Source organism: Pholcus phalangioides, unplaced genomic scaffold, assembly GCF_987345545.1.
Source record: "Pholcus phalangioides strain wild (caught in Gottingen) unplaced genomic scaffold, Ppha-v1.0 ptg000021l_1, whole genome shotgun sequence".
In the NCBI taxonomy this organism is placed as follows: domain Eukaryota; kingdom Metazoa; phylum Arthropoda; class Arachnida; order Araneae; family Pholcidae; genus Pholcus; species Pholcus phalangioides.
Window position 1 is genome coordinate 386,826 of NW_028301614.1, and position 26,572 is coordinate 413,397.

Here is a 26,572-nt window from a genome sequence, read left to right on the forward strand (position 1 = left end):
ATAATGATAATTTATAAGAGTGGGAAAATAATTCAGGTTCAACCTTAGCTTCAAAATGCAAATTTGGTGCAACTATAGGTGCAAAACATAAATTTGGATGAAAAGAAAAATTGATAACATGAACCGAAGTACTGATAATAACAAATTTTTTCCCATGTGATATTGTTCCGTTTATAAGTTAACTTTATTCCCATGAAAAAAGACATGAAATTTGAAAGAAACTTTGATTGCAAAATTTTTTGAATGAATGGAATTAAAGCTCAAAGATCCTGAGCTGCATCTGCGTAATCATTCACGACTTATCTGATCGGGATTGCGTATGGTTAGCAAACTCGTGGCTGCCCTTACCAGACACGAGGGCCCTGTGCGAAAATAATAGCGGGGCAAGAAGCGGCTTAACATTTTTGAGGCCCCTTACCTCCGATTTTATATATTCCGTGGAAAAGGGGGTATGGGCATCCGAAAATTCATACATTAATGCAAAATATACTACAGGGATGCTGAAAAATACCCACGCACAAAAAATATAGACACAATTAAATGTAAATTAAAAAAAAAAAATTATGATGATTTGGAATCGAGGAAAATATTTCGAATTGATGAAAGAAATAATTCCAAAACCAATGAAAATTAGGACGTAATGAAATAAATTGTCTGAGAGCTGATGAAAAATCAGAGTCCATGAATCGTTATTAGGAAAAATAATTGACTGAGTTAATTCCAACATCCAAGACAATTCTGAATATAAATTAAAAAAAATAATTCCAGAATGGATGAAAACGCAGAAACTCAGAATGGATGAAAAAATTCAGAATTTATAAAAAGAAATTATTATTACCGTAAGTGCGGGGCCCGCCAAATAGCAGGCATTGGTGCGACCGCACCTGTCGCACACCCCTAAATGGCGGCTCTGAGCAAACTCAAGTCAATCACATCTATTTTCTTAAGACGTTATTATATAATCACGAGAACTAAAAATAAATTTTGCGATAAAATCGTAAGGAGCCGTAGAAATCCTAAACCACTGAATTCGCGTGACTGTCACGCTTGAGTTAACTTCTTATTTCGTCACCGAAATGACAATAGAAAATCAACCTCTTAGTCATTAGGGTACATTCCTTTATCTTGATTGAGTGTGATTGGCTCACGTACAAGGAAAAACAAAAAAAAAGGAACATATTATGTTAAGAAAACACCTCATATCATCTTCAATAACTAGTTTCTTGATGGCTGAAGCAGTATTTGCGGATGTCAACTCATAATACGAAGATGTTCGAGAAAGTGACCGATCATGAAATTTTGAATTCTCTCGTCATATTTGGAGCTTCTGTAAGTATTTGGCACAATTATTAGAAAAATTATAGTTGTTTCACTTTAGTCACAATCAAATTTATCAATGGTAACTCTGTTATGACCACATTGCCGTATTTTATAGTATATTTGGAAATCCTGACTTATTAAGATGACAACATACCCGTTTTTCAAGTGAATCTAATTTGCATTCAATAATCTTTATTGAACTCACGAATAAATTGCATAACTTATAAGGGGCCAATCAAGTACTACGTCAGCATAGATAGAAAGGGGATTTCGGATTTGCTGACTTTTTATGACAAGGGGGTGAGGGAGGGTTTGAATGATGCTTAAGCCACTGTGGAGGTCGAGTGGTCAGAGTGACGGACTAGTGTTGCAAGGACACGGGTTCAAACCCCACCATCACCACAATGGTGGTCGGCTAAAGTTGGTTGAAGTCTCGCCATAGAAAACAACAGTCCTGTACAACAGTACATATAGTCAAACATCACAATTCACACAGAATTTGTAATATATAGATGTCATCACAAAAAATTCATACACAGTAATATATGCACTCCGACTGTTAAGTACACATACTCACACTTCCGACACAATTCAATCGGTAGCAAATTGCCTATGGCGATAGACTAGAGTTGTGCTCGGTTTGAAAGAAAGAAAGAATGATGCTTACGTCATCAACCGCCCTTTTTAGCATTTGAATGACTGGGAATGAAAAAAACGAGGAAAAAACTTTTCCTAGTTTGTGTGCATCTGTGTGTGAACTAACTTTCCCCAAATCGAGAATTCCTCTATAGACCTCTACAGACCACTCCCAGTCTTTACTCACTTATAGAGGTGGGGGGGGGGGGGGGCTCAGCTAAACTGTTTTGTGTACACTCAGCACGTCACATGCGTTGTCCTTAAGTGATTTTTGCTGAACTTCCGTACATAAGCGGATACATGCTCTTCGAATGGGGTGAGGGGCAAAGCAACTATCTTCCATTGACTGATCAACATCTATGGAATTTCGAGAAACAATGATGAAGAGGACCAGAAATCAATGCTTGGTACCAGGGCAACAACTGGGGGGGGGGCAGGCGGATTTCATGCCCGGGGCCCTAGACCCGAGGGGGCACAAATTTCATTCTTCTGAAACCTCTTTTTCAACAGTACAAGGGGGCGTCAAAATGCGAGCTTGCCCCGGGTGACGAAGCATCCACTCCTTTAATTAATGCTTAATGCTCAACTTAAACCAGTAAAATATAAACTGAGTGGCGCAGTGGTAAAGATGCTCGTCTTCCACTATGAAGGTTACCATCAAGGTCTATGGGTTCGAATCCGGTCATAGAACATTCGAAGCAATACCGAGCCTTGGGTGACCATCGATGGATGGAGTGTGTGGTGTAGTAGTAATTTATAAACTTAAAACAGGAGCTAAAAATATAGTGCATTCAGTCTAAAACTCATATGAAAAATTATCCCCGTGCATACATTGTGAAGTTCACTATGGTGTCAGACTTCCTATGTATATTCTCTAAGGGTAATCCAATCAGAGGCGTACACAAAATCGATCTTTTTTAGGGGGAGGCACAAACATTTTAGAGGGTTGGGTCGCAATGAATTTCTTAAAGAGAAATTTTTAATTCTTAGCTTTCAAATAGCATTGAAATTGATTATACAGTAGGACCTCTCGATAACAGACACCCATGGGACCATGGGACCACTCCGCTGACGGGGAGTGTCTGCTAATGGAAAGTACAATGTACAGCCGAACCTCGTTTATACGACTTTCACATTTATACGACGTTTTCCTTCGATCGCAATTGTGTGTGGTCCTATACATTTTAATATTGAAATGTAGGCTATGTGTTATACGCTGTAAAAGTAATACACCGGTGGTTATGCATAATCACCAATCGTGTTGATAAAAAAAGTTTGATTAATTTTCACTACATTTATCACTTCTACTGCGATTATGCATAATTCCCAAATAAAGTTTCTAATTCTGTTGAACATGGAAAAATTTATAACCTCTTTCTCCTCTTCTTTAATCCAATTAATTATTTCCACCCATATATGATACATGCACTACACATATATTTTGTAATAAAAATTAAAATAAGTGTGAAGAAGATAAAAATTGTTCTCAAATAAAAAATGTTTAGTTAATGAAGTAATTAATTAACGACTTATCATATTTACCAACACAAGCTTGGGATTAAACATAATCTTAGTTAAGTACGATAAATTCTCGGTTTATGACCAAAAATTAATAAATTAGAGTTGAGGGAAAAAATTAGAGTTTGCCTAATTAGAGTTTGCCACTTCCGGTGGTGGGGGCGGGGCGGAGGAAGTGTGATGTCACTTCCGGTTTTATACCACTGCGTATACTACTGACGTAATACTTGAATGGCCTTAACTAAGGCGACTGTATAAGTTTACTCTAGAGGCTATAGACCTAACCTGTGTAACATTATAATGTAAACATGCCTATATTCTTTACTACTGTAAACATGAATATTTCCTCAAGAAAAATACAATGAGTTGAGATCCAAAATACGGGAGTTTACAGGCAATTTTGGATCCAAATACGGGATCCAAAATCGCCAGTTGTCGCGAAAATGCTATTAAAAGTAAGCGAACTTGCCAATTGTTGTTAAAGTAACCGAAAAACACTAAAGGTGAGAAATAAAACATTACTGCAGATCACAGTGGATTATAATGAATTATAAATGACAAATATATAGACGATGAATTTTCGTATTTTTATCATAATGCAATTTATATGTTGAGAAAATAACTTTAATTTTGGATTTCAGTTATGCAAGGCTTCGTTGAAAATACGGAGAAAAAATGGAGCATTTTTTCCACGAAAAACTCAGAACGGCAAAAGTTACAGCAAAATACAGGAATGTCCTGGAAAAACGGGTCATCTAACTTTCTTAGATAAAAATCGCTAATTGCTGCCAAAAAGCATGCTGATTGTTGGAAAACGGCGCAAAACGTTGCTAAAATATTGCCAACGAGGGGAAAATATTTGTTGCAAAACCATACTACAATTTTCACAATATGAAAATTCATACAGTGTTCAAGTTATGAAAATTATTTTAATCCACATAAGTAGGGTCGTTTTCCTGATAAGTTCGAGTCCTGGGCAAACACGAATTTCGGGGCTTTTTAACATATATTTAATACTCTTTGAGGCAGAGGCGTACCCAGTGCCTTCTTAATGCATGGGTCCATCCGTGCACGGCCCGGGGGAGGGGGAGGGGTCTCAAGAAGAAAGGGCCTCAGAAAAACGAGAAGTAGTTGAATTTTTCGAAAATATGCCAGGTAGGTTTTGTCTTGTCTTAATAAAATAAAAAATAAGGACCTGAGAAAAATCACTTGGCCCGGGGTGCCTATGATGTTCTTGAGATGGCCCTGGGCGTACCCAGGAGGACATGGAATCCCCCATGCTCCTCCCCCTTCTTCGCAAAAGATGATAAAAACTACGAATTTTTGTTCATATTTTGTAAAGTATTAAAATATCAAAAAAGATGCGAAAATTTCGGCATCCGAACGGGCACTGAAATTTTGTGGGTCTTGGCACGCGTCTTGTTTGGCGATACGAGAAATAGGCCCTGCATATAGGAACGAAGTTATTGAAAATATGAATTAGGAGGGATCGGAAATATTGGGGGGGGGGGGGGACTTAATTTTTTAATTACAGTAATATAGTGAAGATTTGGCAAATACTTGTATATTGACAGGACCCGACCCACGACCTTCACAAATTCAAGAAAAGTCGGGATAGGGTGTCCATATGACACATATTTCCCGAGAAATTCCCGTATTTCCACGTAATTTTGGCCATCCCAATTTTTTTATGGTATTTATGATCGAAATTTGAATATTCATCTCTAGAACCGCAACTAGGAGAGAGCAGCCGGGAATGGTCAGGGCCTCTTAACACCTGGACCTACCAGAACACGGCCCGTGAACCTCAAGACAATGGGGGGGGGGGGCTCGCAAAAAAAAACTTTTAGTAATGTGATTTTCAGGAATTAATATATAAATAAGTAGACACTTTCAACTAAGTGGGTGTCCGTGATGCTGTTAAGACAGCCCTGGTTATGATGCCCCGGTTTCTGGACCAGCGGAGGGGGGGGGGGGATTTCACCCATAACCTCCCCTTCAACATTACAAGGGGTTGCTGAAATACGTGCTTGCCCCCAGCCCAGTTGACCGAGCATCTTGTTGCGGCCTTAATCTTATGCGATTTGTAGTAGTGCTGCATTTCATGGAGGAACGAATAACAGGAGTGACCAGCGCGTCCGTTGTGAAAGCATGGGGGGGGGGGGGTTCTGGGCTGCCAGATGAAACCAGTGATCGCTCTATTAAAGGGACCAAGTAAGCCCAAACATACTAAGGCTTCCCACGCTTTACTATGAAAAAATCTCCGTTTTTAAAATAACATTCAAAAATTTTCTGCTCACTTTAGGAAATCAATTTTTTCTCACAAATTCTGTGGGTATATTTATACAATTGAACGAGAGCTTTTACAATTTTATTTGGCATTTTTTTCGAATATTAACTTCAACAACATGGAACCTTTTGCAAAAATAATCAAAATTTACCCATATCTTGTGCCACAAAAATTTCTTTTCAGCATTTTAATTAAAAAAAAAATTCTGCTAAAGCATGTAACACCTTAGTGCTGAGAGAGAGACAATAAGTGTATTTTTTTTCATGCAATAAATTAACTAAAGAGGGGGCCCGTTATCTATCTAACCTGGGGTCCACAAAAATCCCAGCCTGCTGCAGGATAGGGAAAGACCATGGGTCTTCACACCCAACAGCTCTAACGCCAACAACGTCACTCCCCCGCCCCTCCTTCAAATCGAGCACTCGCACGTTTGAAATACTGCCGAGTAATAAAATATAGCCTATCAGGATAGTATCAAAAAAGGTGCTCGGGCACCTCAGAATTGATTCAGAAATTAAAATTCCCCGCGTTGAGCTTAAGACGAGCGCCCACCGGCCTGAAACACTTTTCAAAATGTCCCGGATGTGTCATAATGATGAACGCAACAAAAAGGCAAAATAAACAGTTAAAAGAAAAAAATTATTAAAATTGCATTTTATTGGAGCTTCATATTATTTTAATCAATCATATTCCCATAGACATTAATGGGATGCATCGAATTTTTAAAATAATTGAAGACACTGAACTAAAAACTTATGACGTGTTCAAAGTGATCTTACCCTTTCAAAAATAAATTAAAAATATAACAACCCCTTATATAAGGATAAACTTTTAACTTTCCCCATTATTGAATTATGTAGATCAGTGGTTCCCAACCTTTGGAAGCCCGCGGTCCGGTTTCATTTATTTTTGTCCCGGTCAAACACATGATTAACGGAACCTGAAGGGGGGAAAAGGAAACGGCACATCAGTCGCGGCCCGGTATGAATGATGTCACGGCCCAGTACAGGGCCGCGGCCCGGCGGTTGAGAAACACTGATGTAGATTACCTGAAGACGCATATTAAACAGTCATCATATTAATAACTAAATTTATTTAGTTATTAATATTTTAAAGGTATTCGATCCGGCAAAACACATGTTAAGTACAGTTGAATCCCATTTTAACGAATACCGTTATAACGAAAAAAAATCTAGTTTTAACGAACACTTTTCTTATTCCCCAGATAAGTTTACATAAGAACAATGTTAAAAAGTGAAATTCTTTACAACGAAATTTCATTATAACGAACTCATTTCTCCGGTCTCGCAGTTCGTTATGACGGGATTCGACCGTATAGGGAAAAGAGCTGTTTGTTTGGGCTTACTTGTCAGCTCATAGGGTTGCCACAACGGCTTCAATTTTTCCCTGTCACGTCACCTCCAGGGGATTATAACATTACCTCCTCGAGATCCATGTATCTCTAAGAGGTAATGATTATAACCAGATACAAGGTCTTTGGAAGCTGTTTGTGACGTCAGTAAGTAGTACATTTTTCCTCAGAATATTCAGGGAAAACAATTCCCTGCTCGTGCCAGCATCATCATTGAGGGATGAGAATTGTCGATTTCTATGCCCCACGTCCAATCATTATGCGATATTTGTGAGCCAATCAGGAAGACTCTATGCCAAAATAAGAAGAAACGAAATAGGATGCTGTGATTCTAAATGTGGCAAACTTGCTAGGTAGACAGAATGACGTTTATGGCAACCCGTGCGGAGGCCTTCTGTTATAACCTTCTTGCTGGATTTCCCATCATTAATTTGTTTTTGGTTAATTTTAGCAATAATTGGCAACTTTGTTTGCCTTTGGCACCATTCTTAGCGGCGATCGGCAATTTCCCGTATTTTCCAGTATTTGAGATCACAAAGTTCAGTATTTTTGTGATGAAATATGGTCAGACAAAAATTAATTCATTATGATACCAACTTTTGTGCAACGTGATCATTATATTTATTATTTATCAAAATTCTGTGTTTTTATAAAATTAAAACTCGAAAGGTTTCCAATAAGCTTTGTTTAAAAAAATTAAACCTTTTTCTATCAAAAAAACAAAATTGCTCCACCCATTTTTGATGACGTAATACGATTAGCGAATCAAATCGAGCAATCGGCCTGAAGGAAAGAAAAATGTCACTTCGTATAGGCTGATAACGCGTGATGCGATGACGTAACGATGTGGATAACGCGTACAACGTTAGCAACCTCCGTGGTCGGTCGTCTGATCGTAAACAAAAACATGTAAAAGCCCTCACGCTGAGCACGTGGTTGATATTATTAGTTGTGGTAGTTATACCAATCGGGAAAGGGGCGTGAAATCATTCGCTATCACTCTGGGTTGCGTAGAAAGTTTGACGTCAACCCGCTCCTTTCAAGTCGGGAAGGGAGTTCGAGTTTCGTCCTCATCATCGCCGCAGGACAACACGATCCTCTTCAAAGTCACGAACACGACGACGATGATGGAAGCCTGTGCCTCGCCGCAATGCATCGCTCTCTTGAAACAGTCCATACACCAGTTGGTTCCCTCCGACGAGGAGAAATCTTACCACACATTCGTCGTCATCGGTGCTTCGGTAAGTACTGTACCTCGCAATTTATCATCGGTACCCTTTCTTCGAAAGTCCTGCAGCAGGCGTCCCCTTCAGGCTGGGGTCTTTGGTGGGGGGGGGGGGGGGGGCCCTTCACAGTGAAAAAAAATAATTTTCCTTGGCTGGAACCCATTCAGTCCCACCCTTGAGGGGCATGGTCCTGTGAGTGCCCTCACATGCTGGAGAAGGACCCGTAGGCCAGACTTTTCTCGGTCCTTTATATAGTGGATTTATAGCATAAAAACAAAAGTAGTGATGGTAATTGTCCCAGGACTGGGACCCTGTTAACATTACCCCCACAACTGTGGGGCTGATAGGGCTCCAGTGGAGTATCCGGAATGATACATGAAATTTTTTTTCACTAGAAATTCACTGCAGAAGGGACCCCTCGTGATCACCCCTGGGATACTAGGGCAGGATTCATAGGCGGAGATAGACTTGGAAGTCTGGGTGGGGGCACGATGATGATGTCAATTCATATATACATTAGATCTGCCCACTCCACTTTTGACCCCCCTGTATTGGGCCGTAAATTTTTCCATATGTGATAGCTAAATCATGGGCTAGGGATGGCCGGAAATTGTCTGATTTCAGAAGAAAGTCACTTATAACGTGGGAAGGGGTCATCAAGTTCCGGAAAAATTAAAAAAAAACATTCAAAACCTTGCAAAAGTAACTGTGATTTTCTCTTTTGGAATTTCTCTGGCACCTAATTTTTTTTCCGATTTGTCAAGCCCTGGACTAGGACGCCATGACCCAGGATGTTTCTGCCATGCCTGTTAGCTCCACATAGGGGAGGCATGTTCCTCTTTTGATTCTCCAGAGGTGGTTCATTATATATATAATATTTGTTTACGTCCCTCTAGTCAACAGCGTCAAAGTCACGATACAATTTGTAAGACCTGGTGATTTTAAATATTTTTACCCACCAGTGTTATTTATGAACTGATTGATCCAGGGTCATCAGAGGGCATAAGGAATCTCTTCCAGAGATATATTTTGAGTTATTAACCTTCAAAAAGTATTTCAAAGTAACAGAAATTGACGAAGGTAGCACATTAAGAAATTTTCAATATCTGAACTTTAGTATGTCTTGTGGCAGGGGGGTCTCTATGCCTCCCCCCAATGTATACTCTTCTTGGTGGGCCCATGCAATCAACTGCTCTGGATTGATTCACCTATTAGGTGGTCAGAGGTAGCAAGGGTGTACCTGAATATATATATATATATATATTCATCTATCAGGGCTGGACAAATGGGGGAAAAAAGAAATCTAGGCGCCAGAAAAAATATTTATACACCCAAAGAAGAAAAACCCCAAAATAATGCATCTTTTGACTTTTTCAGGATAAAGTTAATTTTTCATGTTGCCAGATATGTTCCAAACATTTTGAGCTGCTCTCAACCTACGATTTAGTAGCTACATAAATAAAATTTTAGGTGCCAGTACCAATTGTTTAGTCACTAGTATCAATTTTTTAGTTGCTATGGTGACCTGCCGCTTGTCCAGCCCTGGTATACATGCTTAATGTTTTGGTGTGGCTGGTGAATGTATCATACTATTGGAATTTGGGGTCACAAAAAATTTAGGCACCTTGAGAAAATGTCCCTGTTGCCCATGTGAAGTCAACCTCTCTATGAAAGTGGTTGACAAATTAAAAAAACTGATTCGAAACAATTAAAATTTAAGTGGTTTTAAATGCCGGAAGGATGCGTAAAAAATGTAATTAAGAGCAGGGACCTGTTTAGCTGAAATTTTGGCCAGTTTCCTGGACCCTTCACAAAATTTCAAATGTCAAAAATGGTCCCTTCACAAAATACTAATTAACGAAACTATAAATTTGGCATTTTATTTCTTTTATAATAATTTAACCAAGATTGTTTTGCTTTCCACATAATTGCTTATCTGTCAAAATGAACATTTTCACAAAGACAGGACCCTATAAAAAAAAAATGTCTGAAAAAACCCCTAAAGAGATGATTACACGATTCTTTCAGTAAGAGGAATCGATGCCAATTATTTAAATATGTTTTTATGACATTGAATTACTGTAAAGGTGATATATTTTTACAAAAATTAATATGCTACTCGCTATTCTTGTGTAAGATTATATATAGCCATATATAGCCTAATAAAAATTTCGGCTGCCTTACTTTAAAGTGATTTCAAAATATATTTTTTGTTCCTGATACACATTTGTTTGAACTTGTCTTGTCAACTGTTCATTTTCCTGTGATTTTTGTAGACCATTATTTCTGCACTCTTTCATTAGTCAAATTCGTCTTTTCGAAGAATGGGTTTGCTTTGACATAAAAATTCTTTCTTTCAAAACGAGCACAACTCTGGTCTATCATCATGAGCAAATCAAAGTTTGGCACATGAATCAGAAGTTTAAAAAAAGTTTCTTGGTCAAGCTTGGAATGGCAAATGTGAAGTCAAAAATGTAGATACAAAATTTCTGGTGCATTTTGACCCTGTGGCTGCCGTCCTTAGTGGAAAATATAACCACTTACACTAGGGCTTGACAAGTCTGAGGTGCCAGGTGGCTAACAAATTTACATTGGCACTAAAGTTTTTTACTTACAATAACTGAAGTCTGAAGACGGCAAAAAAATTATCTGCTGCCACCTATATAATTTTTGATTGGTCCACATGCTGACCATTGATCTCATCTGGGTTGGTTACCAAATCTTAATTCCCAGTTGTTCAGCAGGAAAATTGTCTGTACAAGTCAAATGTCATGCTTAAAATTTTTGTAGTGAATTTTTCTGCTGAGCCACCAGGAGTGAAAATTTGGTAACCAATCCAAATGACATCCCCGGTCAGTGTGTGAATTGTTATATTTTTCTTTTAAGATCGCACCAATAGTGTATTAAAATGCATTGAGAATTTTTTGTATTCCACACATCTGCCTTTTGTGTTGGTGACTTCTTTGTATTATTGGGCAGAGGCTTATTTGCTCCTCCAAAACAATGCCTGAACAGTCTTGATACAGCTGAACTAGTATAGGAACTATGACTGATAATGTGATTAATGAATATCGTACTCATGAATCTGCAGCAATTGGTAGCCTATGTTGTTTTCACAGACAAAACTATTCTGTAATAAAATGAAAGCTATATATATCGAGAAGTTATCCATACTTAGACAAGGCAACCATAATTTTTATGGGCAGTATATTTATACTTTATCATAATTGGTTTTTTATTGCTGTTACAAGGTTGCTGCTGTATTTTTGATATAGTTTAGATAGACGACACCCATATTTTTTATGGGCATTTTTTTCAACAACCTCATTTTTGTCTCATTTTGTCTGTTGTGACCTTTTGTATTTGCATTTGAAAATGGTAAGACTTTTAAATGCTGATTATATTGGTTTAAAAAAAAATCCTGTTATTCAAGCAGCAACAGACTTCAATCATTTATGTTTATACGCAAGTTATGTTTATTGCAAAGTCTGAATTGCTGCCAGTTTATGAGATGAAAGAGTGCAGAAGGTGTGGCTCAATGGACTGCTTTTGAAGTTTTTTTTTTCTTTGAAATTCATGATTTTTTCCCAGATAGATTGGTTCATGAATATCCCTCAATTACTTATATTTATTTAAAAAATTTTCTCAGAGCATGATTCTTAATAGTATTTGTACAGAAAAATATTTTGTAAACCTAAAAAGTATGTCCCACTGTTCCCTAGATGTGGGATACAGTGGACCATGCAATAAAAACAGATTAACTTTAATGTAAATACAGTTTTGAAGTGTAAATTAATGTTAAATAAATTAATAAAATGAGTGTTTGGTTGAATGTGAAGTGAATTTTAGTCTGAATCATTTGAGAAAACTGCAGATAACATGTAAATTATTGAAAGTTGAAGCTCAGCACAAGAATGTTTAAAAATATATGCATATTGGAAAAGGTCATTCTAAAATTATTTTCTTCCATTTATATTTTTGTTCCCTTGTTTTAAGAGTTGCATAACCTTGGTTTATGTATGGGTATATATAGGAAAAATGTTTTTGAATGAACGTTTCTAAATTACTTAAATTACTAGTTATAATTTTCAACCCATCACATTAGAACACAATTATTGAATAAATAATCAAACTATTTTTTTAAGATATGTAGGGGAAAAAATCTTGCACTTTACTGGTCTTTATTTTAAATTAGCAATTTGAAATAATGTATGAACTAGTAATTTAGTTAGTAGTTACACTATTAACTCTCAAACTATATTTTATTACATAGTTCAAGGTTTAAGTTTTTTTGTTTAAATTTCCAAATAACCTGTATTTCCAAGTCCCTATTTTATTCATTGTATTGTGAACTTGTTCTTGAGGTATCATAAATTTCCTAGAACAATTTTTTTTAAAAACAATTGTTGCTAACTTTTAATTACAGGAATTGTAAAGAATTTTTACAAATAAATTGATATAGGCCTACTGTGCAATGCAGTAGCCTAACATGTTGTCCAGTGTACCCCATGTAGAATATCAGAAAGAAAACCCTCAAGATATTTTATTTACTATTAAAACACATATTTCATATAGGTTTACAAGTAAATGAGTATCATACTCTTTAACTTTAGTAATTTCTCATGCATTCTTCCTTTGCTATCAAGAAAGCTTAAATATCAATGGAGCAATATTTTACTTTATGCAGTGAAAAACAACAAACTTCTGCAAAATGGCAGAGTTATGCTTTGACCATACGCTTTTTTAGTTGTACACCTTCATTGCTTAATTTTCTAACATAAATAAAATTATCAAGCTCAAAAAATGTGAAAAATAAATTTTAAGGAGTGGTCTACTGTGTTTCATCTTCCCTATTGGCCTTAGCATGAACACTTGTATATTTTGATGCTAGATTATAAGATGAAGTTCAAGAATTTTTTTTCAATGGTGTCCCTTACAGTAACTTCTAGAGTTGATTGTATATGGAGTGGGTTATGGATATTTTTCTTTATCCTTGATTCCTTCGTTGATTACAATTACTTATTTTTCATTCAAATACAAGGGCCACAACAGCAAACTACTCAACAAAGTGGCTGAAGAAATTTGCCCATTAAAAAATATACACCTTAATCTGGTAAATTTAATGGAAAAGTAATGTAATTAGAAATGCAACTGTACTTGCCCAAAAGTGCATATTGTACTTTCTGGTATCCACAAATATTTTAGTTTTTTAAAAAAACCGGAAATTAAAAATTTCTGCAAAATAAATTAAAAAAAAAGGCATTTCCAACTCTATAGGATCAGCTTACAATTGTTTGTGAAATTATAACATGGATCTGTATTTATTGATCAAAGTTATTATTCTCAATGTAATTACACAGCCGCCTGGCAGTCAAGTGGTTAGGGACCTAGCTTCTCGCTGTGCAGGTCTGGGTTCGAATCCCGGTTTGGGCATGGATGTTTACTAACACTAACAAATTCCCTGGACGAATCATGCTGATCCCTTGGGAATACGTGTGGATCACATTATTATTATTATTTAAATAAAAATATAACTTGAAAGTAAACCAAGCGCCAAGTGGGAATCTGAATGCAAAAATAGTATTTTATGATGTAGATGATAAAAGTTATTCTTAGAGTATACTTCTATGATGACCTCTTTATTTCATCGTAGAAAAAGTTTTTGTCAATTTATACTTCATGTACTGCCAGATATTTGTCTAACATCACCTCTAGGGAGTGGATGAAAATGACTTCACACGTTACTGATTGACTTTATAATGAATTATTCCAATTTACTGTAATTTTGCTGGAAGGGACCTTTTTTTAAAAACTTTTTATAGGTGTTTGATGGTAAAGTGATAGATTTCATGTATACTGAGGTCTCACTATACATGAAATATACCATGTTCACATTGCAGAATTTTTGGCTCTGGCAGTCATATTTAAAGATTGTTTCTATCAATTACAGGTCCTGGTATTTCATCTATAAAATATATGTTCTTGTTTTTGTAATTCCTAAATTTTCCGATTCATTAGAGGGTTGAAATTTCTGTTTCTTGACAAAGGAATACATAATTATATAAGTGAATAATAGATAAGAGAGAGGATAAACTGGTTGAGTATAATTTCTTTAGTCTTTTCCTGTTTCTATACATGGAAATTTAGAAGAAAAATCGGTAGTGGGGGGTATCTCGTTAGTAGATAGAACTCCTAGAGTGAGGGATAGTGTATTTAGATAAGTCTTTCAAAGGGGATATACTGTGGGTCCCAAAATTATCCACTTAGACAGCAGGGCTTAATAAACAACAGGTGTCAGGTCACTATGGTTGTGCCCGAGTGGCATGGTGGTAAGATGCTCGTCTACCATCGTGAAGGTTGTTGTCATTCGTAGGTTCGTTGTCATTCGAACCCAAGGGAGGATATCGATAAGATATTTTCCCTAACGAACTCGAGGCGACCACCGATAGACAGCGCCTTCGCTTCCAGCCCATCTCACTAATGGCAGTAAATTGCAATATAGCGATATGGCCAGAGTTGGTGTTTGGTGAAGTAGGTCACTATGGTGACTGAAAAAATTGTATTGGGGCCTAAAATTTTCCGGGTGTTTATTAATAAATTTGAGTTAGAGGACAGCACGAAATTTGCGGAATTTTGTAAGCGTGTCAACCTACAGTCCTGGAAGCAACATTATTTGGAATCGTTTTCCTCTGAAAGAGTATGCTTTGCTCTTGAGAAATTTTGTGTGGCACCTAAATTTTTTGTTTTATTCGATTTGTTAAGAGAGGTTCTATTGCGCTGTATTTTTTCCCCACACAATTTTTCATTCTGTTCGTTATGATTTTTTTTGTTATGGAATCAGTTATTCATTGAATAAATTCATGTATATGTCGCAATAGGAATGTTTTTTGATTACGATTTGTTTCTCTATTAATTTACATGAAAAATCATGGGTTATTAATGTTTCAGCGGTGTTGAGTGAGATTGAAAAGGAACCGACTTATAAGGAAAAAGAATTTTACTGATATTGGCCAGTCGTTTTTTCCACAGGAAGTTTTGCATTTACTGATCGTGATCAGCTGCTGAACATCCTCTTGAAATTTTTTTTCCCCAAAATAAACGCGAATGTATCGAACGGAAATGTCTGTCTACGTATTATTAAGGCGGAATTCTGTTTTCATCCGGAAAAAGGTCGGTGAGTTTTCACAATACGCTATTTCATATTCGTGACTTATTGTGTTCACAACGTTAATGGTTGCAGAGCTTCATCTCTCTCAATGTGCACTTTTAAGATTATGCGTTTTTGAAAAGAACATTGACGAAGTTGACCTTTTAACTTTCCCCCTCTAAATGAAGCTTTGTAGACACTCTGTAACATCGTTGACAGTTAGTTCACAAGAATGTCAAACCTGTCATAAAGGAAAAGGTTTTTTTTTATCCTTGACTTTCTCCCCAGTTTTCATCATAGTCACGATATGAGGGAAAAAACAATTGCTAGCTTATCTTAAACAGTGTATGTAACTAGTGTAGAGGTTGTTCTCGGCTTAATTATACCTGTAACTCACGTGGCGAATTATATGAATTTTTTTTTCCTTTCTCTTACGGTGTTGTGTGACCGGTACCGAGTCCGTGACGCAACAAGAAACGGGAAGTAGATTCGGGCTTTTTTTTTGTGTGGATCTCTCGCGTCTGTGGTAAAGCGTGTATATTGCTTAATCAGCTTCACTAGTGGTCCAAAACTTTCCCACACGCAAATGCATTCGCTTCGATCCCAACTCTGTTAATGCAAGAATATACATGTATATTTTTTCTTTCTTACCAGCCTGTGAAGATGTAGGTCGTTGACTATGTGGAGCATTGGTCAGTTGCATTTGATTGCTTTGTGGGTCGTCAGTTGTGAGAATTGGAGAAAAAAAAAATTGAACTGGTATTGTCTGGCGATGGGATTCGAGACTCTTTTGAGTTGCCTTCAAGTTGTGGGTGGAACTGAATTTTGAACCCCGACCTGGGCCTATATTCAAACCAGTTACCTAATCAGCTGAAGTTTACGTGCCCGTTAAAAAGGTTGACTAGACCAGAAGTTACTCTAGATTCGGAATTTTTTTTTCTCACCCCCTTTCGGTGATCAACTGATAATAATGAAGAAAAAGGCAATTAGAATTTAAGAAAATTAATGGAAATTCTATTCAGTCTTTTGCATGATTTTCATGGTTCATTAGTTCATGCTGTTTTTTATCAAACAATGGTTGGGCAATTAATAATGTGCGCTGTTGAAGTGAAATCCATCGATTCACTTTTTCCATGCCTTTTGAATTGGATTTTGTGGGATTTTTTTATAACTCATAGCTTTGCCTAGGCTTGAAAAATGTACATTATGGGCAAAAGAAAAATTTAGAATCATTCAAAACGATGTATTGTTTGATGTTTGAGCAGTGGAGATTTCTTGATCTTCCTTACTTGGAATAAAAAAATTCGTTAATTCTTGTTTCGGGTTTCTATAAGATGTGGAAAAAATTCATGAAGTTATCGGTGAGAAGCAAATATTTTGCTGCCACCTCCTCTCATAGCTTGCACGAACGGAAAAATATCGAATAAACCCGTTTGATTTGCGAGATAAAATGTTGACACACAATAGGTGATACCACCATAAAACTTCAAATGTGTCATATTCTTAAGATAGTATAAATGAAGGAAATCTCTTGATGCTAAGTTTCAAGATAAATCGTAATGCGTTTTATTTGTAATAGATATCCTCGCTGATTGGAGGGAAAAAAATCCGTCAAATCATTCTTTTCCCCCATCGTAGTTGTGGTTTTTGTATTGATTTTGCATAACTATTCATTTTGTTTTTATCATTTGTGCATTCAATAGCTCTGATCTTATACAACGGAGATATATTGGGAAGATTTAAGAAGCAAAACCCAAATGCATGCTTTTGATCATTGTTACGATCAACCGATTTGCGTTCGGAAACTAAATAATCCACGAAATTGTGTCTCCTTATCACACCGAGAGCGGAATAATCCGCTTCCTTTTCGATGCAAATCGGTCAATATATTATATTCAACGATTGGAGAGATTTTTGAGAGTGCGGAAGAACTGAGGTTCGATCCGATTGCGATGTCAAGAATTACAAAAAAAAAAAGGATCGATTTGAAACATTTGACTAGAATGATTCGATAATGTTGAGTGTTTCGTAAATGGAGAATCGGATCGGTATCAGGTTATTCAAATTTTGACGACATTCTCCCGTTCTAATTTGAATGTTCTTGACCACCAATTACTAAAATTTGCAGCCCTGGGCTCCTTCCCCTGTGAATATGTCTGTAATTCGTACACAGCGATTTTTATTCCCGTATAAAAGATTTTATTTATTAAAAGTATTCAATTTCTCCCTCCGCTCATTTTTAAAATCTCTTCACTTACTAGTTTTTTTAATCGGGTAACTATCGATATGATGCAAGTTTGAATAAATATGATTTTGTATCTTATTAAGCCATCTATTCTTAAGTAATGTTTTTAGTGAGAGCGCTACTAGAGGAGTAGGGCTAAGCTTTCTAGTCTTTGAGTAGGGGCTAGGCTCAGGGGAAAAGAAGAGAAGCGCTGCTAATTTACTTTTATTTCCTTCCATCTATAAGGCGTAGTTTCCAGAAAATTTTTCTCTCATCGCCCCCAACTCAAGCGATATAACATAGGATCCTATGTTGTACTCGTAGATTCTATCGCCCCCGCTCCGGACCATTCCATTGCTCACCAAGGGGTGATATTGCCCATTGTGGGAAACACCGATCTTTAAGGTAAAGAAGAGCTGGTGATTCTTTCTCACAATTGTTCTTTTTAGACAAAATCATCTATATATTCCAGGGGTGTACAAGTACAACCTATTCATTCCGCGGGTCGGACGGAACCGCTTGGTGGCCGGTGGTTGTGCACCCCCCCCCCCCCTGATCTATACTATCAATTTCACGACCCATGGTTCTGTTTTAAAACTGAAAACTACTTAAGTGTCTCGTTAACAGCGTTTGCATTTCGAAATTAATAAAATTAGTGGTGTAATAAGTGGATTCGCACGACCCATTTCGGAAGTAGCCTACTTTTGAGTCGCGACCCATAGGTTAAGAGTCCCTCAGAGGGACGTCAATACCTGCCCAGCTGACCAAGTATCTGTGGCGGCTCTGGTTTTTTACGGGGTCAAAATTTCCTAAGCGAATGAAAATATCGATCATGTTAAAAATTCCTACCTTCCCCTAATTTTATTATGATATGCACGGTGAAACTTCGCTACAACGATACTCGATATACCGATAAATCCCACTACTACAAATTTTTTTCCAAATTTAATTTGGAATTGCCTATGGTTTAATATTAAACTCTCGATGCAACGATATCCTTTACTACGATAAATCTCTCTATAATGATATTTTTTTACGACATTTCGAAACCGTTACAACGATATTCTTTATATTTCACTCAAAATCACCCTGAATATGTTTTGAAATTCCTCAGTAGTGTTCGCTCTTTCGAAGATGTTTAATAGCATTGATATTTTCCGCTGTCTCCCCCGAAAGTGTTAATGAAGTGGCCGCGGGGGGGAAGGGAAGAGAGTGAAAGATTTATTTTTTACTGCGAATATATACTAAAAAATGCACTTTATCGTGGTACTAACGGGTGTAGGTGGATTGTCCTCACGCTGAATCGTTCTTCTGAGAAAATGAATCGATTGCTCTCGCCCCAATTTGTGAATAGAATGAAGGCAAAAATAAAAATGAGGAATTCAGTCATTTTGAGATATCTTGTGCCTACTAGTATCGGTTCATTCAAGAAATAGAGCAACTGTTTTCCTCTTAACAGCAAATCTAATTCAGAATGTAATTTCGAGTAATTTATTTCTCCTTACCGCGATTTAGATTATGTTGCAAAAACGTTCTTGGTATCATGGTTACTTTAAAGGAAATGTTAAAGGAAATTCCGGTTAATAGCTTGACGGGTGTGTCCTTAAGTTATCGCGTACCGCATCGCCATTTATCATTCAGTTGAATGAGTTCTATTTCATCCGGGAATTAAAATGTAGTAAATATTTTTTTTTTTTTTTTTTTTGGGAGGAGTGGTGTATAAAATACATTTTGCAACACCTCTATGACTTCGGTGAGCTTAGATTCATAAAAAGCTGTCATTGCTCATGTATTAGGAACGCCCGTGTCGTTGCTTCATTCCATGATATATAGAAATGATTTATTGAAGCTACTTGGGTTGAGTCTCGTGGTTCAAGCGGTGCTATCGAAACATATGGAGGGGGGCGTTCAAGGCTTTAAGATAAGATCTGGCTACAATTTCCAAGAGTGAATATGTGAATCGGTAGGCAGGTATTTCTAGTCACGTGGGGCCTTAAAAAGAACCTGCCCATGGGGGGAGGAAGGGGCCTTTTGACCCCTGACGCTTTCATGCTGCTAAAATACGGCTCTGGGCTGTCCAGTTATTAGTCGGGTACAATTCATTCTATATGGATATTTTGGGATTTGTGTCTATCTGGTATAGTAGTCGAATTATCTCGTATTTTATATGCGCACTCATACGAAGGTTTTAACCAAGGTTGTAGATTTAAAAAAAAAAATCACTGATTTAAATCAATTTATTTCAGATATGATAAAATATGTTTTAATCAAATAAAATTATTTATGCAGCTTTAAAAAGTGATTTTAAATTTTTATTAAATTATTTTAACATTTCTAAATATTATAGTACTGTATAGTAATGTAAATATTAATATATATATATATATATATATATATATATATTAAATATCAGAGATGCCGTAGTCGTAACGATTTAGCTGACAAATGGTTGCTCCAGATTTATAATGATAAAGTTATGGGATGTGAAGCTGACTTAGAAAATCAGACAGTTTGTATGGCAATCGATGGATGGATGAATATCCTTAATGAACCAATTGTGTGTGTTATCAAACAGCGTGGTAGTCATCCATGTTGACACTATTGGAATATCTGGCTCATTACATACTGGAAATTATTTAGCAAATTTAGTTTTTAGTTCAGTGAAGTTTTGTTACAGACAATAACTGCAAATATGGTTTCTTCAGAAAGACTGGATGAAGATCTCTGCTTTTCGGGATTAACATATAGATGCAGTGACATTTTAAACCTGCTAGCCAAAGATTTGCTTAAAACTTATGTAACAAAACATGTTACAGTATATTTAAATATTTTCACAATCATCATCTCGTAAGCATGGTATCCTACCAAAGGTGGAAGTCCATTGATACTACCTGTAGAGGCACAATGAAATACTCACTGTCATTCTCTTGAATCTTATGTTAAAATTGGTCAGTTGTTACCAGAGTTTTTGTGAAGACCACAGATCTCACAAATATATAGTGACATCTTCAGTAAAATCGTAAAAATTGGTTTAAAAAGAAATATCAAGGATATGATTGCGATTCTGAAATCAATAGCCAAAAAAAAAAAAACTATTGATTTTGTACAAAGGAACAACTTCTCCTTAGCTGAATGGGTATTCCTAACTAGCATGGAAAAAGCTGCAATTGATAAAAAAAAAGCATCAACATCAAACAATAAAAAAGGTCTTGTCTTCAGCATATAAAAATAGATAAAATGAGTAATCGTACCTATTTGCACATTTTGCTGCATTTATTCTAAGCTAATCAGTGTTGTTAATTTCTAATATGGGAATTGATGCCGCAAAAAAAAGAGAAATAAGGGTCTTGAATTCATCAAACAAAACTGGCTCTAGGTTCCTGGCTATTACATTAAAATTTTTGGGGAAGTTGGAACTATTTCATGCCAAAAATGTTTTTTTTACCCTAAGGTTGTTTATGCAATGTCTGATTTTGAGTGGCGAATAGTTTTTATAATGTTTTGGGTAAAGATGTAATAACGAAGAGCGATATGTAATTTTTGAACCTGCTAACTACAGACAAATCATTGACTGCCTGTGCTGAAAGGATTTTTAACATTTGGTGTAGTTCATTCCAGATATCGAAACAGATTAGGAGTAGGCTAACCATCAAAACTAGTGTTTCTAATGAAGCAAATGCACAATTATTCAGGGTAAATTTGTTCAATACAATATACGTAAGATATCTCTTCAAGAAATGTAAGTGTTTTTTTTTTTTAAATAAAATGTTTTGATATATCTCATAAGTATGATTCTTTTTCTTTAGTTTGCAAATATTTTTTAAACAGTCATCTATTTAAATATAATATTTTGTTGAAAAAATCATTTAAATCAAAAAACTTTGGACAGAAAAAAAGACTTCATAGAAAGTTTCATTGTGGCTCACAAAAGATGTCTGAAAGGTTGAAGACTCCTGCTCTAAAGAGAAATCGAAATCTCGTCCTTTTCACATGCCGGGTGAGCATGCACTAGACCATAATGCTATAGAAGCAACAAACTTCCTTTCTTAAGAGCTTGTATGCACTGAATTGGACTGAATAAATCGTGGACAGATATAAATCGGCTAACAGCTCATGTTATACTGACATTTTGTTACCAGATAGTGACTTATCTGAAGAGATGTCATTCTCAGCTATTTATAATAAGGTTTTAACAAGAGCATACAAGCTTTAAAGAAGTTTGTTTATTGCTTCAAAAGCATAGCGGTTTAGCACACTCACTCAGCATGTGAAAGGACGTGGTTTTGATCCTAGAGGCAAGTTGAGTTTTCTTACCTGAATTCATCTTTGCATCAGCTAGTTAAAACCTTCGCATGAATAGTGAAGAGTAATGTCCTCTTCAGATATGCACTTGTACCATCAGCAGGCAATACTGACAAAAATGTGAACCACCTTCTTGTCAAAAGTCCAGCCTCAGAACATCCTTGAATGCATTTCTTGCTATATAACATTCATTCATGGATAATTACGTTAGAGATATGTAGGTGTTAATTTCTACTAACAGAGACTTCTGCAGTGTAAATAATAGTAAATTACATTATGGGAGATGGTTTTTTTATGCATGATGTATGCTAATGCGGGGCTGGACGAATCCAAAAAAAAAACAATTCGCTTAAGAAAAAGGTCCAAAATAATGCTGCTTTTGACTTTTTCAAGGCATGGTAACCCTCTTTCATATTGGCAGATAGGCTGCTATAAATTCCAAGCATTTTGTGCTGTTCTCAGCTTGCTATTTAGTAACTACACAGGAAATTTTGGGCGCCAATATTAATTTTCTAGTCTCCATCGCACCTGAGATTTGTCCAGCCCTGTGCTAATGCACATTTCTGAAATTATCTTGCATTTCTAATTTTGTTATGGATATAGTTTTTCTATGTATTACAAATTATTAGGTAGGAAAAATCCTCCATGTAGATAAATAAAAATTTAATTTTTACTTTTTTATGTACATGAAGTTGCATATTATCGAGTAGTTGTGTTTATAAAAATTGATTTTTATGGAAATTTAATTCAGAATCTTACAAGCATTATAGAACTTGTTTGTGATGAAAGAAAGATGATGTAACTGAATGCTAATTGCTTTGTATTAACGATATTCTTATATTTGAGCGTTTTTGTCCAAATACTGTCATTTTCTGTCCACTGACCAGGACCTACAATGTTTTGCAGATTCTGAATGGCAGCATCGAACATTTTGCTTTTTTGTGTACTCACTGCGAGTTTGGTGTGTTAACCTCTCGGTATGGAACTCCCTGCGGTAGCAGTCGGTTTATATTCTTACAATCAAGGGCGTCGGAAGTGTTTCGAAACTGTGGATGCTCGTCTTTAGTTTTATATCGGAAATTTTAATTTCTGGATCAATTCTGGGGGTGCTCGGATCCATGTCACAACTTACCGTGGGTGCTCAAGCACCCACGGCACCCCCGGCTCCGACGCCATTGCTTACAATTGTGATTGATATTATTGCTATGCATTTTGCATATATGTATTCAAAATTTTACACTTGAAGGGATATTACCTATGGAGTACAGTCAAACCTCGTTAGTGCGTCACCCGGTTAACACGTCACTCCGCTTACCGGGTCACTTTTTGGAACTCCCAATTGGAATTGGCACAGCTATGGCTTACTCCGCTTAATGAGTCACTCCGCTTACTAAGTCATATTTTTGCGCTCCCAAGAGTGACTCATTAACGAGGTTTGACTGTATATTTGTTCTGTACTTTGTAGAAATGTAATAGAATACCGCAAAATAAATTGGGGGAATATAAATGCTGTGTAAAATATTATATAGGATTTTCAAGGTATTTTACACTCCTTATATAATTGTTTTTCAATAATTTAAAAGTGTATATGGCATGTAGATTGTCCCCATGTTACGGTTTCGTATCTAATTATTTTTCCTTTTTTGTTTTCTAGGGTGATTTAGCCAAGAAGAAGATATACCCAACATTATGGTGAGGTTCTTTCAGGTGTTTCTCTCGTATTCTAATTCCCAAAAGAGAATCATTTCAGTTGCTTACAACAGTGTCAAGTCTGGTCTCTTACAACACTGTTCTGCATATTTTCAAATAATTACATTATGCTATTAATGAAGAAGACAGTTTTTTCTTCTCAGAATTGTATAATTATATTAATATTCTGTTTTTCCTCTCAATTTCAGGGCTTTATATTGTGATGACCTCCTTCCAGAAAAGACAAATTTCATTGGCTATGCTAGGAGTAAGCTGACTGTAGGTGATATTCGATCAAAAACAGAGCCATATATTCAGGTTTGTATCTTTTGGCTGCGTGTAATAATGTGTCTTGGCTAAAGTCTTTCCTCTTTGCAAAGAGCTTGGACATTGACTGTAATACAATCACTGAAAATGAATTTGGTATTTGAAGATGTAAATATTTGGGCGCCAATTATTTTGAATTTTGTTTAAAACTTTTGTGCCAGAAGAATTTAAAATAAAAGTAACTTTTTAACTATACTACCAGGGCCGTCATTACAACTTTTTCCAGGGGGGGGGGGCAAAGCACATGTACTCAATGGGTGTGTATATATCATTTGTAGTGTATTTTCAAAAGCCAGGGGGGGGGGGGCACTTGACCCCCTGCCCCCTAAATGACAGGTCTGTATAATACATCTGGGCATACTTGAGGAATATTGTGAACTCTCAGCTAAAATTTCTCGGACCAAAATTGGCTCTAGACTAAAATTAGCACCATTCTAGCATATTATTTTTGGAGATGAGTTTTAGGATGTGCAAGGGATGATAAATTGTTTCATGTATCTGTGATATGGTCTTTATAAGTTTGAAAAATACTCAGTCATTTTTATGCCTCCTTTGTTAGGTGTTGTCTTCTCTTCCTATGCTATTTTTTGGGTGGTCATAAGGACAAACTCATGGTAGAAAGTCAATATTTCAGTTTCACCACCATGGTGAATTAGATCTTATATGCATAGGTGGATAGACTATATATAGATAGAAGCTGTGGTGGTTGAGTGGTCATAGTGATGGACTCGCATCACAAAGTTCCAGGTTTGAACCTCACTGTCGCCACAGTGGTGGTTGGCTGAAGTGGGTTTTCTGTGGTTCCTGAATTCAAGGCGTGAATGAGAGCCTATCTACCCCTCAAAAAGTCTCGCCACAGAGAACAATAGACCTACAGAGTACACATGTAATTCAATCATTACACTTCACTTCTGAAATATAGGTGGCAGCACTGAAAAAATTGTGCACAACACTAGATACACAATCACAATGTTAGGTACGCACACTTACACTTCTGGCACAACTCATTAGGTAGTAAATTGCCCATAGATGGCGATAAACCTAAGTTGTGTTTGGTTTGAAAGAAAGACTAGAGATAGAAAGGCTGTGTATGTGTCAATACATATATATATTTGCATAAACATTAGATTAGTCGGCTCAGTCTCATTGAATGAGGAATTGGGGGAGGGGGCTATTTCTGCCCATGCTGATAAGGATGGCTTTTCATTCCATTCGAAAAAAAGTGGGGAGGGGGGACAGGTGAATAGGAAAACTCTTATGAAAGAAACTATATTGTTAAACAAAGGATGGCAATTTGGCTCTGCATTGTGTGAAGTGGGCCAGTCTCTATTTTTGTGGTTCATGATGAAAGTTACTAACAAGAGGGTTAACAATACTTAATATATTTGAGTAATTTCACCAGACAACACCAGTTTTTGCTACATTGAATTTTTGACAGTGAAGAAAAAAATTGCAAAGTGTCCCTTCTGTACTTTTGTAAGATTTCATTTTCTTCAGGTGAAAGATGATCAAAAGAAGAAGTTTGAATCGTTTTTTGATAAGAACCATTATGTGGCTGGCTCATATGATAATGCTTCAGACTTCGAGAAATTGAACCAAGAGATCATGAAGTTGGAAAAAAACTCTATCGCAAACCGGCTGTTTTATTTGGCTCTGCCACCAACTGTATTTGAGATTGTAACTAAGAACTTGAAATCCATGTGCATGTCCAAGAAGTGAGTACTAAATCCAAATTGCCAACCAGTATGTTAATGTGCATATATCAATTTAAAAGCTTTTACTTTCAATGTGTAGTCCTAAATAAGACTTATATTCTCAGTTTATCATTATTGGTGTTTAGTATATTTCATTGAACTTTTTCATAATGTTCCAATGAAGTGGATAGGAATAATATATTTGCCGAAAAACCAGCATGGGTTCAGGAAGGGGAAGTTTTGTGTAACCAACCTCTTTTGCTTCTATGATCACATGGCTATGCCTTTGGGAAAAGCCAAAATGTCGATGTTTATTTTGGTTTCCAGAAGGCATTTGATCAAGTCCAAGATGGTAAACTCGTGAAGCGTTTACATGAGATTGCGATTGGATTGGATAGAATCTTGGTTGACAGATAGGCCACAATGGGTTATGGTGAATGGGAATTTTCTGATTGGACAGGCATCAAAAGTGGAGTCCCTCAAGGACCCATGTTTTTCACTTTTTTGATAAACTTCATCAGGGTATCTGGGATTGTTAGCAAATTCGCAGATGCTGTGAACTAATGGAGGTAGTCAGGCATCTGAGTGATATGGAGATGCTCCAGGCAAACTTGAATGGAGCATGACTTTTAGTGTTGATAAGAGCATGGTCACTCATTTTGGTTAAAACAAACCATGTTTCACTTAGGAGTAGGATGGCATTATCTTGGATGCAACTAGGGTCACAGATTGGGGAACTCTCATTAATGAGCAGCTTGAGTTTTCTGAACATTGTTCAGTTGTGGTCAAAAAAGCGAATAGAATGCTTGGTTTCATTTTTAAAAAGA

General features: G+C 36.5%; 1 protein-coding gene across 2 annotated transcripts in view; it reads left to right on the forward strand.

Moving 5' to 3' along the window:
• Positions 1–1,204: 1,204 nt before the first annotated feature.
• Zw (glucose-6-phosphate 1-dehydrogenase Zw) overlaps positions 1,205–26,572 on the forward strand; it is a 45,735-nt gene continuing 20,367 nt past the window's right edge. The window contains exons 1-4 of one of the 2 annotated variants that reach the window (XM_089248909.1): positions 1,205–1,329; positions 23,690–23,727; positions 23,934–24,042; positions 25,549–25,766. In XM_089248909.1, the coding sequence (XP_089105035.1) occupies positions 1,249–1,329; positions 23,690–23,727; positions 23,934–24,042; positions 25,549–25,766 (446 nt within the window). In that variant the 5' untranslated portion in view covers positions 1,205–1,248. Of the gene's footprint in view, positions 1,330–8,006; positions 8,378–23,689; positions 23,728–23,933; positions 24,043–25,548; positions 25,767–26,572 lie in introns of those variants that run through there. The other variant, XM_089248908.1, reaches the window with a different exon arrangement.